Here is a 15,718-nt window from a genome sequence, read left to right on the forward strand (position 1 = left end):
ATATTCAGGTCCCATGACATAAAAGAAACAGAGGAGAGGTCCTTCTCGGGGGTGTTCTAGGACAATGTGTGCAATGTGTGACAATAAGCTGCACCTACTGGGCACTGAACATAAAGTAAGTGTAATTAGCATAGGAAAATTTGGTTTCTATATCAAAGAAAACAAGACTCATCAGGCAAACCTGGAGCTGTCTGGCAAGTAGCATGAACTGTGGAAGAAAACATGAAACATTTTTCAGTTATAAAAAAAAGGAAAAAAACCAGGTTTTCCTCCAAGGAAACAGACTGTGACAGGGAGGCCTGAGAACTGACAGGGAACACTTGGTAAAAGAAGCTTTATTTCAAAACAAATACATCCTCTTGCTGCAAAGCCATCAATGCCCACAGCAAATTTCCTATGGTGTAAGAAGGTACCCCAAACCTCCACAGCCATGGTAGTTTGAGCCGGGTAATGTCAGAAAGCTGCTAGCAGTTTTGTTCCAGTTCCATCAAGTAAGCAGCACACACCGAACTGCACACATTTCCCAATCTGGCAATGCAGCAACACAGACTTGGTGGAAATCAGCAGTCTGCACGCTCGGAGCACGTTGCCAGCCACGGCACTACATACAGCCCACATGCCTTCAAAAGAACAGAGCTCTCAAAAGAAACAGCTGAAGAGGTTGGGAAAGTGGTGAATTTAAGACTCAGGAGAATGAATACACTTGTCCTTCTTAGGCTTTCAAAGTTAGGCAAAGACAAATATCTGGAAAAGTGTTCTCAGGGTTACAGGTCACTCTCCTCTCAGATGTATTTCTTATAAATACCAGGATTACTTGAAGTGCCTTTAATTGTTCTTTTGGAGCGCTTCAGTTCAATCTTTCTTAACATCCAGAAGGTCAGTAAGTAGAACTCACCCTATATGGAAATACCTGCTGCAATCTTGTTTTCAATGCCTCATACCAGATCAATACATCAACTTTCAAATAAGCAATGGTGACACAGTCAGTGGCGCATTCCCCTTTAGGTACACCAAAAACCTAGGACACAGGGTGTAAGTGATTCACAGAGGGAAGCTAGCAAGACAAAAGCCTGACAGCCAATCTCTATTCAGCTGTCTCTTTCTCTAGAAATGTAATGCATTGCTCTTCCCATTCGCTTTTACTATAACAAGGAAATCACATCAATATTTGAGCATATTTAACTTTTTCTGGTGTTCTATGAATGCAAAGACTGATGAAATGTTAGCTGAAATGTAGATCTCAGTATAAAATTAAAATTGCTACCAGGAGAAAGAAAAAGCATAAATAATAAAGATATAAAGAAAAATTTTAAATATAGTAAACTCTTATTTCCTTTTTAAGAATTAATAAACATTTACACCTATTATATTTCAACTTTAGAAAACAACTCAGGCTTTTTACACCAGTACTTCCCCATAGACCCCAAAGAAAAAGTGGACAGTATGGACCAGCAAAAGGAGATGCTGTCAGCCTTCTACAGTGGTGGGAAGGGGCGAAGGGTCACTGCACATTCCCTGTAGAAGACAAAGCCAGATCCACATTCCAGGGAAATTTGGCTGGTCCAAGTTTTCCTTAAATACAGATTGGCCTGCCTGTCACTAAGCCAGGCTCTGTAATCTTCCCAGGCTGCCATTGCTAGGGAAGCCAGGAATCCCTTCTAATTAATCAACTCTCACAACAAAAATTTTCCCACCCACGAAACAGTAAGTTGTTGGGAGGGGAAGTGGGAAAGCAGTCTTCATGGCCAAAAGAATTGTAGACTTTGCTGTAATACTGAACTAATCCAAGAAAACAGATGCAGGAAGCAGAGGAAATGATCTAGAGACAGACAATGAGCTTGGGGGCTTTCACTGTACTGCTCCTCTGGAGCCCAAGTTAAACATGTTAAATCTTAAAATGTAATTACTGGGAATGAAGCCTGGCAACATTTTACTCTTCTTAAAGCCAGGAATGGGACCCTGAACTTTTCCTGAGGCAGATATCAGATACATGATTGGACATTTTAAGCAATAATTTATTGTTCTGGTTTCTTTTCTTGAACACTTTGTGTTTTAATGGACAAATATCTATGATTGATACTTGAGTGTTCATATCTGTTACTATTTGCTTTGGGCTTGCCCGATGCTTGTAGTAAGCGTTCAATGAAACCTTCATTAACTAACCTTGCGTTAATTCCATTGAATGCTTACTATGACATGCTTTAAGCAGATGAGAACATTTACAGCCATTTAGACCTATTCTGCCAGGGCCAAGAGTAACTCAGTAACTCTACAGCTCATCTGGCATGCATGAGACTTTGGATTTTAAGCACTGAAATATGTGTGTGTGTGTGTGTGTGTGTGTGTGTGTGTGTGTGTGTGTGATCCAATTCAACTGTTACTAGCTACCTGTACCTACTGAGTATTTGATATTTGGCTAGTAGAAAGTGAGATGTGTTTCAAGAAATATTTACACGCATATTATAAAATTAAAACAATGTGTGTACATATATGTATGTCTACTTTGTAGGCAGTGAGCTCTGCCTTTTTATAACTACTTAAACCAGCCCACTAACACTTAAGCAACCAGAGACAACTGATGACAAATAGAAGTGCCTGTGTACAAATAAAACTTTATTTTTTCTAAAACAAATGGCTGTCATACATGCTTTAGTTTGCTAACTTCTGTCTAAACCTGACTTTTGTTTGATTCTAAAAGTTTATACAATTAGGAGTATTTTAAATATGGGGATGGGACAACGAATGATTTCAAGTATGATAACTACAGATGCTTGGAGAGACGTGTCCCTGCTGCTACCATTTTTTTCTAACTAGGAAGAGTCACTGCAGTGTAGGACAGACCTCCTTGCTATAAACTACAGGGATGTAGACATCCAGAGATCATGAAAGCTGCTGTTTCAAGGACTCTCATCTTAGACATGGCTGGAGAGAGAGAGAGAGAGAGAGAGAGAGAGAGAGAGAGAGAGAGAGAGAGAGAGAGAAGGAGAAGTAGGGGGAGAAACACTCAAATGAGGGGAGACAGGAAAATAGTTTTCACTTTAAAAAGGAAAAGTTGCTTATTAAAAAGTTAATTCGGGATAGCATTTGAAATGTATATAAAGCCAGGCGTGGTGGCTCACGCCTTTAATCCCAGCACTTGGGAGGCAGAGGCAGGCGGATTTCTGAGTTCCAGGCCAGCCTGGTCTACAAAGTGAGTGCCAGGACAGCCAGGGCTACACAGAGAAACCCTGTCTCGAAAAACCAAAAAAAAAAAAAAGAAAAGAAAAGAAAAGAAAAGAAATGTATATAAAGAAAATATCTAATAAAAAAAAGTTAAATCCATTTTTAGGAAAGTTGTACAAGTAAACCACCCAAACACACACACACACACACACACACACACACACACACAAAATGGGCACACTATTTGCTACCTATTGAAAACATGATCTATTCAAGCTCCAATTATTTTTCAACCAAGGTGGTCAAAAGTAGATGTATCCTTATGAAAACTCTGGATAAATTTAGTTCGTTAACATTTTCCTTTATTCACTGAGTTTCTGTATACTATGCAGACACTGATTAAAATGCCATATGAAAAATAAGTCTAGAAGCCAGGTATGATAGTGCTCACCTTTAATCCTTGTATTCAAAGGTAGGTAGGTGGAACTCTGAGTTCAAGGTCAGCCTGGTCTACAAAGCAAGTTCTAGGACAGCCAGGACTATACAGAGAAACCCTAAACTTGGAAAACAAAACAAGACACAAAGACCCCAACTGCCACTTACCAAAGGCAACTGACTGAAAACTTCACTATTTCACAGCTACTAACCATCATGCTTCTATGTTTGAACTATACTTTCTATTTCCACTTTATATACATCATCTATGGAAAATGAGGACTTAATGCTTACAACCATCTTCCCATGATGTTCCCCAGCCTTCTGAAATCTGGAATTCACAGTATCATGAAAGTTAAGCTTTGCTCAATGCTGAGCCTCAGACTATGCTTACTTTCCTTCTTTACACAATTCTGTCTATACTTAAGAGTGAAGGGTTACATCATTTCTCTTTTGTTAGTTTCCTAAACTCCTATGACTAAATTATTCCCAAGTTCTCTAAGAGACTGGGGGTGAGGGGAGGGAGTAATCTTCTGCAGTGTTTGTTATCTTGCAAGGAACCCTCCTTCCTGTACTAATCAAAATGACTATGCTCTGAAGATGATGCACAGTGAACAGCTTGAGATTTGCTTAGACTCTCAGTGTCTTAACTTTCTAGGTCCAGGATCTCATGTCTAAACTGTTTTTACTCCCATGCTGGAGAACCACATCCTACAATAGGGTACACAAGAAGAAAATTTTCCTGACCGGAGTTAGCAGCTCTGAAAATGTCTCTATTCCATTATAATATGTGCTTAAAGGCTGGACAGTGAAGAGACTTGTAGGCTCACACACGAGCACTGTGGGGATTAGTGTTGCTTCCTCCTTGCTGCTGCTGTTGAGCAAGCTGTCCAGATTCTTGATCTGCTCCCCTCTGTGTTGTTCTCTTTTCCCTTTCCTTCTCCGCCTCCCTCCCTTTGTTTCCCCTCCCTCTTACTCCTCCTCCTCCTCCTCCCCTTATACACAAAGTCTCTGTGTTGTGCTTATAAGCCAATACTTTTTCGTTGATTTTGATGGATTCTCACTCAACCCTTCAAAGGAACATTGTGTCCTTGCTGGTAAATTTTATTACACTGTTTTTTTTTTTTTGTTTTTTTTTTTCATGGTGTTCTTTTCTAATAGTTGTCTTTTTTCTAGAATGTCAACTTTTCACATCAACACCAAATTCAAGTTTTCTCGGGATTTTTTTTTTTCCCACATTTTTAGAACAACCTTGTGTTTTGGTTTCTGGGCAATATTCCTTGATAGGCAGATCACAGAATTTGTGTTCTATCGTGTTTTATAAGTACTCCTTCCTATTCTCAAAAATGTCTCTTGTTCATAATAACATCATGATCTTGTTTCATAATTATAACAGCTTTCCTTTAGCTATGAAAATAATATCAAACTCTACAATTTTCATCCTTCTCAAAAGTCTCTCGAGCTTTCTGGGTTCATTCATTCACTTTAGTCTTTATTTCTTATATTCTAAGTTTCCCTTAAATTTGTACAGATGCTATTTTTCATTCATAATTAAAACAATGAAGTGGTATTGGAAGCACTGAACATATGGCTGGGCTTGGCTGACTGACAGGCTTTCAGACTCCCATAGGAGTCAATGTGTGATTAACTGATCCCAAACGTAGGTTACACGAATGTCAGAAAAACAGACTATAGTTTAAGAAGTATAGAGATAAAAAGATATCTCAAAAATAAATTCAATAAATGATATCTTAACTATAATGTTTTCTGTATCTAAGAACATAATTTCAAACTAAGCAAAGAAAATTCAATAAAATTACACAGAGAAATATATAAATATTAAATCACAGTGGGATATTTTAATGTATCTTTCAACTGATTAAACACATGGACAAAAATACTAGCAAATATATAATAAACTGATATAACAAAACTGTCAAATCTGACTTGTTCTACATATACATTTTATATATTACTATGCCTGATCTTACATAATATATATATAAAATTATAGATATCACACTTTTCAAATGCTTACAGAGCAGTATTTTATCAAAACAGAACTTCCCTAAACAGCAATTTAAATGGGATCAATAGAAATTCCCAAACAGAAAACAACAGAGATTACAATAGCCAATAGACAAAAATCATAAATCATAATGAAATTTAGGACTTATTTGACTAAATGCCCACCTTAATTGCATCCACTGAGAAGGATACAATTAAGTATGAAATGCTTTGACAGAACCATATGGCTTTAAAGTATACACAAAAGAAAAAGTTTGATGGCAAAGGCTTAGGTTTCTGCCTTAAGAACTTAGGAAAGGAAGAGAAGATATACCCAAGTAAAGAAAGGAAAGAATATAGATTAGAAACTGATGGTTATCTGAAAAGAAGAGTAAAAACAAACCCCCATAGCATTATCTATAACCAGGACTTGATAAGGGTCAAGCCTAGGCTGTCAGACTATCTAGAGCTAAGATGTACTGGGGAAGCTGGAAAGCTGGACTCATAATGTCCCAGAGGCACTGACAGGAAGTGGGGCCTTAGAAATGGAGCCACTTGCAGTGAATCTAGAATTGGGGAAAATTCCAATGTGTAGATAATACTTTTAAGCTCAGTTTGTCTATAACCAAAGGTTTCAGTTTTCCAGAGCAGAAGCCATTCAAAAGAGCTTTCTACTTCATTCCTTTGAGAAATGGTAACTGACATTTGTGAAAATTTTAACTAAAACTGCTCTTCTCTACCCAAAAGTGAAGTGAAAACAATGGTTCCGTTCATCTAGACCCCCTGGGAGCAGGGAGGGGAGGAAGAAACAGCAAGGAAGTACAGTATCACACGATGCAATAGCACCAGACCCAGCTAACATCAAAAGAAGAGACCACCTATACAAAACCAGGAAAGAATCATGACAGTAGTTTTTTAAGTTATTATTTTAAGCCATGAATCATCTCCCCACCCCCTCCCTTCTCTCTGCTCTCTCCCGGGTTTCACTATGTAGACCAGGCTGGCCTTGAATTAACAGATATCTACCTACCTCTGCCTCCTCAGTGCTGGAATTAATGTCATATATCATCAGACAATTTTACTTTTATCTTTTGAGACAGAATCTTGCTACTCTTTAAGATTATGTTCAAATTAGCATTCTAAAACACAACTTAATATCTTTCTAGACTCTAGTCTAGAGGAAAATCATGATACATTTTTATAGACAAATAGTGAATGTTCTCCACTTAGACACTCTTATGAAATACTCAAGAGCATATGTATCCCAGAAGTAACTGTAAACAATGAAATTTATAAATACATTAGTAAACAAGCACCAATTTAGCTAAGATAACATAATAATATTATATTAGCTCATAATCTGATTAATTATTTTTTAAAGATTTATTTATTTATTTATTTATTTATTTATTTATTTATTTATTACAGTGTTCTGACGGCATGTATGCCTACAGGCCAGAAGAGGGCACCAGATTACATTATAGATGATTGTGAGCCACCATATGGGTGCTTGGAATTGAACTGAGAATCTCTGGAAGAGCATCCAGTGCTCTTAACCTGTGAGCCACCTCTCCAGCCCAATCTGGTTAGTTAAATACTGGAATTTACCATTTTGTTGTTGTTGTTGTTTTTTTTGATTTTAGGTATTACATATACTGTGTGTGTGCAAGCAAAAAGGGAACCTGCAGGACTTGGTTCTCTCCTTCTACCATGTGGGGCTCAGGAGTACAACTGAGGATCAGTCACCTTATGCCAAGTCCCTTTACCTGATGAGCCATCTCACCGTTCTACATTGCTGTTTTTAATTGCTATGTAAGATAACACCACTACACAGAACTAAGAGAACAGCAAATGTATATGAAACTATCTCCAAGAGCTCACATTAAGTATTTATCAGTCTTCCACTGATCTTCCCCACATAGAATCCTTTATCACTCGATACCTAAGGTCTCAGCTCTACATCTAATGGATAGAGAAGTATTTATAAGAGAGAAAAAGAAAAGAAAGACATCAGCTGTTCTAGTCTTCTTTCTGTTGCTGTGATAACACAATGGACAAAGGCAACTTGAGAGGCAGGAGGATGGGAGAGTTAGTTTACAACTAAAAATCACAGCCCATCTTTGAGGGAAGTCAGAGCCTGAACTTGAGGGAAGAGATTGAAGCAGAAAGAATGGAGGAACTGCATTGTTGGCCTGCCCATTAGCTTTCTCAAAGTTCACTCACATGTTCATGCTTATATCGCTTTCTTAGCCCAGGACCACCACATAGACAGGACCACCTGTCTAGGAAGAGAGAGCTGCCTATAGTAAGCTTGGGCCTCCCTCCTTCAATTAATGAACAAAACAACACCTCTCTCTTAGATATGGCTATATATCCATATGGTCAATCTAATCCAGGCAACTCCTCACTGAGGCCTTCCTCAGATGCCTCTACTCTGTGTTTAGCTAACAATGAAGGCTGAGGAGGCAGCAGACAATTGGGAGCACTCTCTCAGATGTACTCAGATCCAACAGCATTGCCTACTTCTTTGACTTTGACCTGTTCTGTTATCCTCAAAAGTCATGGACATTCAGTGTGATTGCTATTAGCATTGGGAACAGAGTTATAACCAACAAGTATCCTAAATAAAAGATTTTCAACAAAGACTTCTTTATAAGTGTTAGAATTATTAGTTTTCTCATCCAACTCTTCTTAAAATTTTGATGTTATCTACTTAAAACTTCCATAATTGTAAATTTAAAGAGTAGAGATCAACTTAAAAACATCAAAATTTGTGCAAGAAAAAGTGAGTGACCTCTTAAAGGCAGCTACTAAATATTACTTACTTTAATGGCAAATTTCTTAGATGCCATGGTTTACTGATTCCCAAGTGAGGTACAGAACCTGCAGAGAAGAAAAATGAATGCTATAGTTAGCTATATCAAAATATCACTTTGGAGAGATGTTTTATGGAAGATTTGACATATAAAATATCAGTAAGAAGTGTGAGATAAAATTTTAATTCTAATTTGCCCTTACCCAAAATGTTATTCAGTGATCTAATGTGGTAATCTTGAAGCTGACCAGAAGCAAGCACACAAGCTCAGCTCACTTCCCTACAGTACTCTACCAAATTCTACAACCAAGTCACATTTACCTCAGGAATGGAAAAGGTAGCTTAACGTTTAAAAAGTGATCAGTAGCACAGATCATATAATAATAGAATTTGACTCACAGAATGCATAGAAAGGAGAAAGTACCAGCTCTTAAAAGTTGTCCTCCGGCCTATGCCAGGAAAGGGGACCCACGCCTGTCACTGCCTGGAGGGCCAGGTACTGGAGACAGAACAGCCTAGAAACCTAGTAATGAATCTAAAACACTGGTCTAAAAAAAAAAAAAAGTCAAGGAAATAATTCCTAATGATATTGTGCTATACTCATAGATTGATACATAGCCCAATTGTCATCAGAGAAGTATTATTCATAACTGATGGGAGCAGATGCAGAAACTCACAGCCAAACACTAGGCAGAGCCAGGGGAACCCTAGAGAAGAGGGGGAAGAAGGATTGTAGGAGCCAGAGAGGTCAAGGACACCAGAAGAAATCAACTAAGCCGGGCTCATGGCAGCTCACAGAGACTAAAGAGGCAAGCTCACAGGATCTCTCTATGTGAGCTAGGTCCTCTGCATGTACGTTATGGCTAGATAGCTTGGTGTTCTTGTGGGACTCCTAACAGTGGGACTAAGGTAAATCTCTGACTCTTTTGCCTACACATGGGACCCTTTCCTCTTACTGGGTTCTCACTCAGCCTTGACAAGAGGGTTTGTACCTAGTCTTACTGTGACTTACGCCATGTTCAACTGAGATCCTGGGAGTCCTGCTATTTTGTTTTAGTTTGGTTGGTGTTGGTGTTGGTGTTGGTGTTGGTTTGGGTTTGGGTTTTGGTTTTTTCATTTGTTTGTTTGGAAGGGAAATTGAAGAGGTAGGGAGAAGGAAGGTGGGGAGGGGAAGGACTGGGAGGAACGTATTGAGAGGAAACTGAAGTTGGGATATAATGTAGGAGTAAAGAATAAAAAAAGAGAGAAGAAAAATGTTGATCCTCTGACTTTTAAACACGTGTTGTGGTATGCACAAGACATTATAGTCTCTCCCCTGCCTCTCCCTCCACCCTCCCCCTCTCTCACACACACAAACACACACAACACAACACAACCAAATAATAGTAACAACTGATAAAATACTTTTAAAGAGAAAACCCCATTAGAATTAGACATGAGCAACTCCACCCTCATACTTAGATGAGGGAAGACAATGTCTTCTCTTGCAACTTGCATTGAAAACTGTACCAGAGAGCTATTAGACCAGTAAAGAAAATAAAAGGCATCAGAATAGGAAGAAATCACAAATAACTTCTTGAATGCAGAGAATTCTCTCTCTTCCTGTTCTCTCTCTCACCTATCTCCCTCTGTCCTCTGCTTTCCTCTTTCTTACACACACACACACACACACACAGAAGCAGTCACAGTTCATAAACAACCTTGGGGAGACTGGTGCTGTAATTGGAACTTTATTTTACATTTCACAACCATCTAGTTAGTCATTTTTCTTTTAATTTTGACTTTTTACTGTTGATTTGTGTGTGCAGTGTGTGGGGGGTATCTGCACTCCTCTGGGTATGTACATGCGTATACACAAGTATGGAAGTCTTAAGGGAGCCTTCACCAGTCTCTCTCTACCTTATCTTTTGAACTCTCCTTGACCTGGAGTTAACTGATTCAACTAGCATAGGCCAATGAGCTCTGCTCTTCCAGCTATCCAGCACTGGGATTACAGACATTGTTACCACTGTCCTCAGTTTTTACGATGGTATCTAAGCTCCAAGTCTTTATGTTTGTATATCAAGTACTTGACCAATTGATCCATCTCCTTAAAGAGAGCCAGCACAAGCTCATAGAATGAGAGAATATATACGTGTATCATACAACTGATAAGGAATTCACATCCAAAATATACAAAGAACCCTTATAAAACAAAACAAAACAAAACATAACCAAATATCATAGTTTTAAAATGGGCAAAAGACTTAAACATTTCTTCAAAGAAGATTTTAAAATTGTCAATAAACACATATGAACCAGCACCTACCACCATTAGCTATTAAAGAAATACAAATTAAAATTATACTAAAATGCCACTCACTTTATATCCTCACAGATGGCTAAAATTGAAACAGAAACAACACTATGTGCTCACAAGATGTAAGCTGGAATTCTCATGCACTCCCAGTGGGAACATAAAATATTTTCAACAATGCTTTTTTGTTTTTATAGGTCTGATGACATACCAGAGACAAATAAAAGCATTATTTGTAACAAAAAACACAGAGGAGTTTCACAGCAACATCATTCAAAATAACCAAAACATAGAGATAAACCAAGTATCAACTGATGTGTATATTGTGGTATATTTTTTGTCATTAAAAGGAAAAATAATCCCTTTTATCAAATCAAACGATCTCTAGTCTAGAAAATTACAAGCATGTAGGTAACTCTACTAAAGACACTCAGAGAGAAAATAGGAGATGCTTACAAGCTGAGACTTTTTTTTTTTTTTTTGGTATAATTCTGTATTTTTTTTTAATTATTTTTACTAGCTATTTTCTTTATTTACATTTCAAATGTTATCCCCTCTCCTAGTTTCCCCTCCAAAAATCCCTTATCCCCTACCCTCTCCCCTTGCTCCCCAATCCACCCACTCCTGCTTCCTGGCCCTGGCATTCCCCTATACTAGGGCATAAAGCCTTCACAGGACCAAGGGCCTCTCCTCCCATTGATGACTGACTAGGCCATCCTTTGCCACATATGCAGCTGGAGCCATGAGTCCCACCATGTGTTTTCTTTGATTGGTGGTTTAGTCCCAGGGAGCTCTGCTGGTACTGGTTGGTCCACACTGTTGTTCCTCCTATAGGGCTGCAGACCCCTTCAGCTCCTTGGGTCCTTTCTCTAGCTCCTCCATTGGGGACCCTGTGCTCAGTCCAATGGTTGGCTGTGAGCATCCACTTCTGTATTTGTGAGACACTAGCAGAGCCTCTCGGGAGACAGCTTTATTAGGCTCCTGTCAAGCTGAGACTTTCTAAGTCACATGCTTCCTATCCTACCTAGATGACCCAAAATGAAAAATCCACATTTAGGGAACTGAGTTGATGAAAACATGGAGTCAAAAAAAAAAAAAAAAAAAAACGGGCTGGTGAGATGGCTCAATAGGTAAGAGCACCCGACTGCTCTTCCGAAGGTCCAGAGTTCAAATCCCAGCAACCACATGGTGGCTCACAACCATCCGTAATGAGATCTGACGCCCTCTTCTGGTGTGTCTGAAGACAGCTACAGTGTACTTACATATAATAATAAATAAATAAATCTTTAAAAAAAACAAAAAACAAAACAAAAAAAAAAAAAAACAGAAAAAAACAAACCCACACCCAATGGACATCTGAGTTTCCTCCAGGAAGCAACCTAGCAACTTAGACAGATGGGACTAAAACGAGGTTCCCTGGCATGAGACCCAGGGACATGCTAGTCAGTATTTTAATGTTCCAGCTCAAGTATAAACCAGAAGTCACACACCCAGATCCTAGCATGAAAGAAACCCAAACAACCAAGCCAAACAAAAGCCTTCTAAATGAGAGAACTTTCTGGGGAAAAAAAAAAGTTCAAAGCTGTGATAGGTAAAATGAAAAAAAACATTACTAGAAAGGCTGGGCAATCAAGTTGAGTAAATTTCTCAGAAACCTCAGCAAAAAATGAAAACAATGAAAAGATAAGACAGAACTAAATGAACAATATAGGACATCTAACACAAAAAAAATTAAGATGAAAATAAAAATATTTCTGGTATATTTCATAAAGAAATTTTGAGTGGAAAGAAAACAAGTTGGGACTAAGATCTAGAACACACAGGATCGATTAGGTACCAGAATTTGATCTAAATTGCACAAACCAGCCCTGGAAGCTCTAAAACATGGGAGAAACACTTTCAATGTTCTGAGTATTTCTTTCCAACTTCCTATTGCTTTTAAACATAAGGAAATAAATCAGACATATTTAGCCACACAACTTCTTAAAATTGTTGTGGCCCGTGTATTCCTTCTCAGGAAACAATAATGCGTGCTTTGCTCAAATGAGGCAATTAACCAAGAAAGAAGAAGATACAAGAAACAAAAAGCTAAGAGACAGGCTGAGGGAAGCTAAAAATCCTGAAAGGAGAGCCTGGTATGGGTGCTGAACATACAAAGGGGAGCAGCTACAAAAGATAGGCAGATCTCAGGGCTCCAAGAACAGCACATCCTGTCAGATCCACAGGCATAATAGATGAATTTCAGACAATGTTCTTGGTAAAGAACATGAGACTGACTTAGGGCAAGCATATGGAAATCTAAGCATCTGAGTAAGAAGCAATTACTAATTCCAGTAGAAACAAGATCTATGTCCAAAGGCAAAGAGTACTGAACACACAGCTCAGTTATGGCTAACATTTATAGTCATGATAGTAAACACTGAGTCTTGACCTAAACAATATATGCTGACCACACATGTGCTCATATGAATGGATATACATGCTGTTTAGAGACTAAAACTCAAAGTGAGCAAAAATAACTATCTTTAATGTTCATGAAATATTCCAAAACCAAACCCTAGGATCAATAATAACAGTCACGATAAAACAGAAATACAATGGCAAGTTATTTACTAATGTCAACCAGCTCCTTAAGAGTTAAAAGTCTGCACCAACCTGAAGAACAAGGTAGAGAGTTAATATAATGGAGTGAAGTGGGAAAAGCACTATCCACAAGCCCAATGGGGGACTAGCTGTCTTTTGAAATTTTGTGCACAATAATTGTAGAACACTGGAATACAACAGAGATGCAATGTCAGCACCAAATGCAATTTAGAATTTTCTAGTAGCTGCATTTCATAAAGCCAACAGAAACAGATGAAATTGTTTCAACAATATATTTTAGTGTTGGGTAGATGGCTCCGTAGGTAAAAATGCTTGCCATATAAACATGGGTTCAAATCACCAGGTCCCATGGGAAGACAGACAGACAGAAGCTAGGAATGGTATTGGCCTATTACACCACTGCTGTGAGGACAGAGAAAGGTTGAAGCAGGAAGCTTGCTCTTAGTGTAACTAAAACCATGGAGGGTCTACAGGTCAGGGAATAAAGCAGAAAGGTCTCCTCTGGTCTCTGCATAAAGACCCCAGCCCCATACACATTTACCACACACACACAAACACACACACACACACACAACATGTGGTCTCCAATGAGTGTTCATAATTACTACCTACTCAGTCATACTCTATTTTTAGATTAGATGATTTTTTAATCTGATAAAATTTGATTCTAATTTTTTGTTTTGCTTTTTCTTTTTAGCTTTTAGAGATCAGGTTTCTCTGTGTAGTCCTGGCTCTCCTCAAACTCATAGAGTTCCTCCAGTCTCTGCCTCTCAAGTACTTAGATTAAAGGCATGCACCACCACCATCTGGCTAAATTCATTCTAATTGTTAAGTGGACAAAAATGTCTTCTAACTACCTTCTAACTCATTGAATTATTAGTGTCCTTTTTTCTTCTTTTTTCATTTTTTTCCCAGGTGGAATCTTGCTATGTAGTCAAAGATACGCACAAATTCACCATATAGCCTAGAGTAGCGTCAAATTCGCTACATAGCTGAGGATATCTTTTAACTCTTGATACTTGTGCTTCACCCTCAAGAGTACTAAAATTTCAAGAAGCATAAGCAACTATAATCAGCTTCATGCCCCCCATCTGAATGACTATGCTTATCTTCATCTTAAGCATGTTCAAATATTTAAACATGGATATACATGGAAAAAAAAAAAAGCTTACAAGGAGGTGGACATTTATACTGATTATTCCAAAAACTTTACATCTTTAAACTTCTATTATTTGGACCTGATAAACATAAAATCAGTCCTCTAAAATACATTAATTCATGTTTGAATAACAGAGCTAACTCTTAAAAGACCCCCATTAGAGATACTTAGAAATCATCTAATAGATCAGCTAGATGGAGAATGGATCCAGTTCTGTCAGCAAGCTTGACCAAGGATGAAGTATGTGTAGTTATTTTTGTAACTCTACATGACTTTTCTCTTCCCATGAGGATGCCCAACTTTATACAGTATGCCTGACTTCCACCCAATAAGTGACTGAAAACTTTCAGGGAGATCATAAAGGCAGACAGACCACAAGCTGAAAAGTGTTCCAGGAAAGATTCTCTGTATGGGGGTAAGAGAGGTTTTCTCAGTCCCAGACTATGTCTGTCTCTGCTGTCTGTCTGTCTGTCTCTCTCTCTCTGTGTGTGTGTGTGTGTGTGTGTGTGCACATGCACACATGTGCAACATAGCTGCACCTGGAGGTCATATGACAACTGTGAGGAATCTCGCATTTCCTGCCAACTTGTGGGATACAGAGAGTGGCAGGCCTATGCTTCAGCACCTCTACCTACTAAATCAAAGTGCAGGCCCCACATGTAAAGTACTCCTGATTCACAGGATGGTGGAAAATAACCTCTCAATTAGCAAGGTGACCCCCAAGGTCTCTTCTAGTTCTAGGCCTCTACCATCCTAAATTGAATGGTAGTTCAAGGAATAAATAATGCCAGAATACAAATCCTTTCAAGGAAGAGAATCTGGCCAAGTATTCCATAGCAAATGTCTTTGATGACAGAGCTCTAGGAACTTCTACTTCTTCCCACACATACTGAAGGATGGAATGCTCTCTCTAAAGTACCATCCTATCGATAGTCCAACATCCAACAGTGGACCCACCTGTTCCTTGGAGTGCTTTGAGTCTGTTTCGATTGAATTGTTTCTCCCTTGGCCACAGCTACACTTCTACCCTCATATTCAGCTTACTAGAGGCCATGTAACCCTGGACCTTGGAGTCTCTCCTTTACCTAACTATAAGCTTCCTAAGACAAAGTCTTTTCAGGTCCTTTTTAATAACTGAACACAAGTATACAAGTGAAGTTTGCTTAGTCAACTCTTACTGTCCTAAGAGTCAGTTGCTATATGCTATTAATATATTTTATATTTATCAAGTGAAGCGTTG

General features: G+C 38.5%; 1 protein-coding gene across 6 annotated transcripts in view; it reads right to left on the reverse strand.

Annotated features, from left to right (window-relative positions):
- Positions 1-15,718, reverse strand: part of Slx4ip (SLX4 interacting protein) — a 166,654-nt gene that overhangs the window by 143,979 nt on the left and 6,957 nt on the right. For 5 of the 6 annotated variants that reach the window (XM_085833774.1, XM_085833787.1, XM_085833775.1 and 2 more), the window contains exon 3: positions 8,430-8,487. The exons of the other annotated variant lie outside the window; for it this stretch is intronic. In XM_085833774.1, coding sequence (XP_085689900.1) covers positions 8,430-8,456 — 27 coding nt within the window. In that variant the 5' untranslated portion in view covers positions 8,457-8,487. The remainder of the gene's footprint in view (positions 1-8,429; positions 8,488-15,718) is intronic. 6 annotated transcript variants of the gene reach the window in all.

The sequence above is a fragment of the Mus caroli genome, unplaced genomic scaffold (genome assembly GCF_978045245.1).
Source record: "Mus caroli unplaced genomic scaffold, Mus_caroli_1 scaffold_2, whole genome shotgun sequence".
Taxonomy (NCBI): Eukaryota; Metazoa; Chordata; class Mammalia; order Rodentia; family Muridae; genus Mus; species Mus caroli.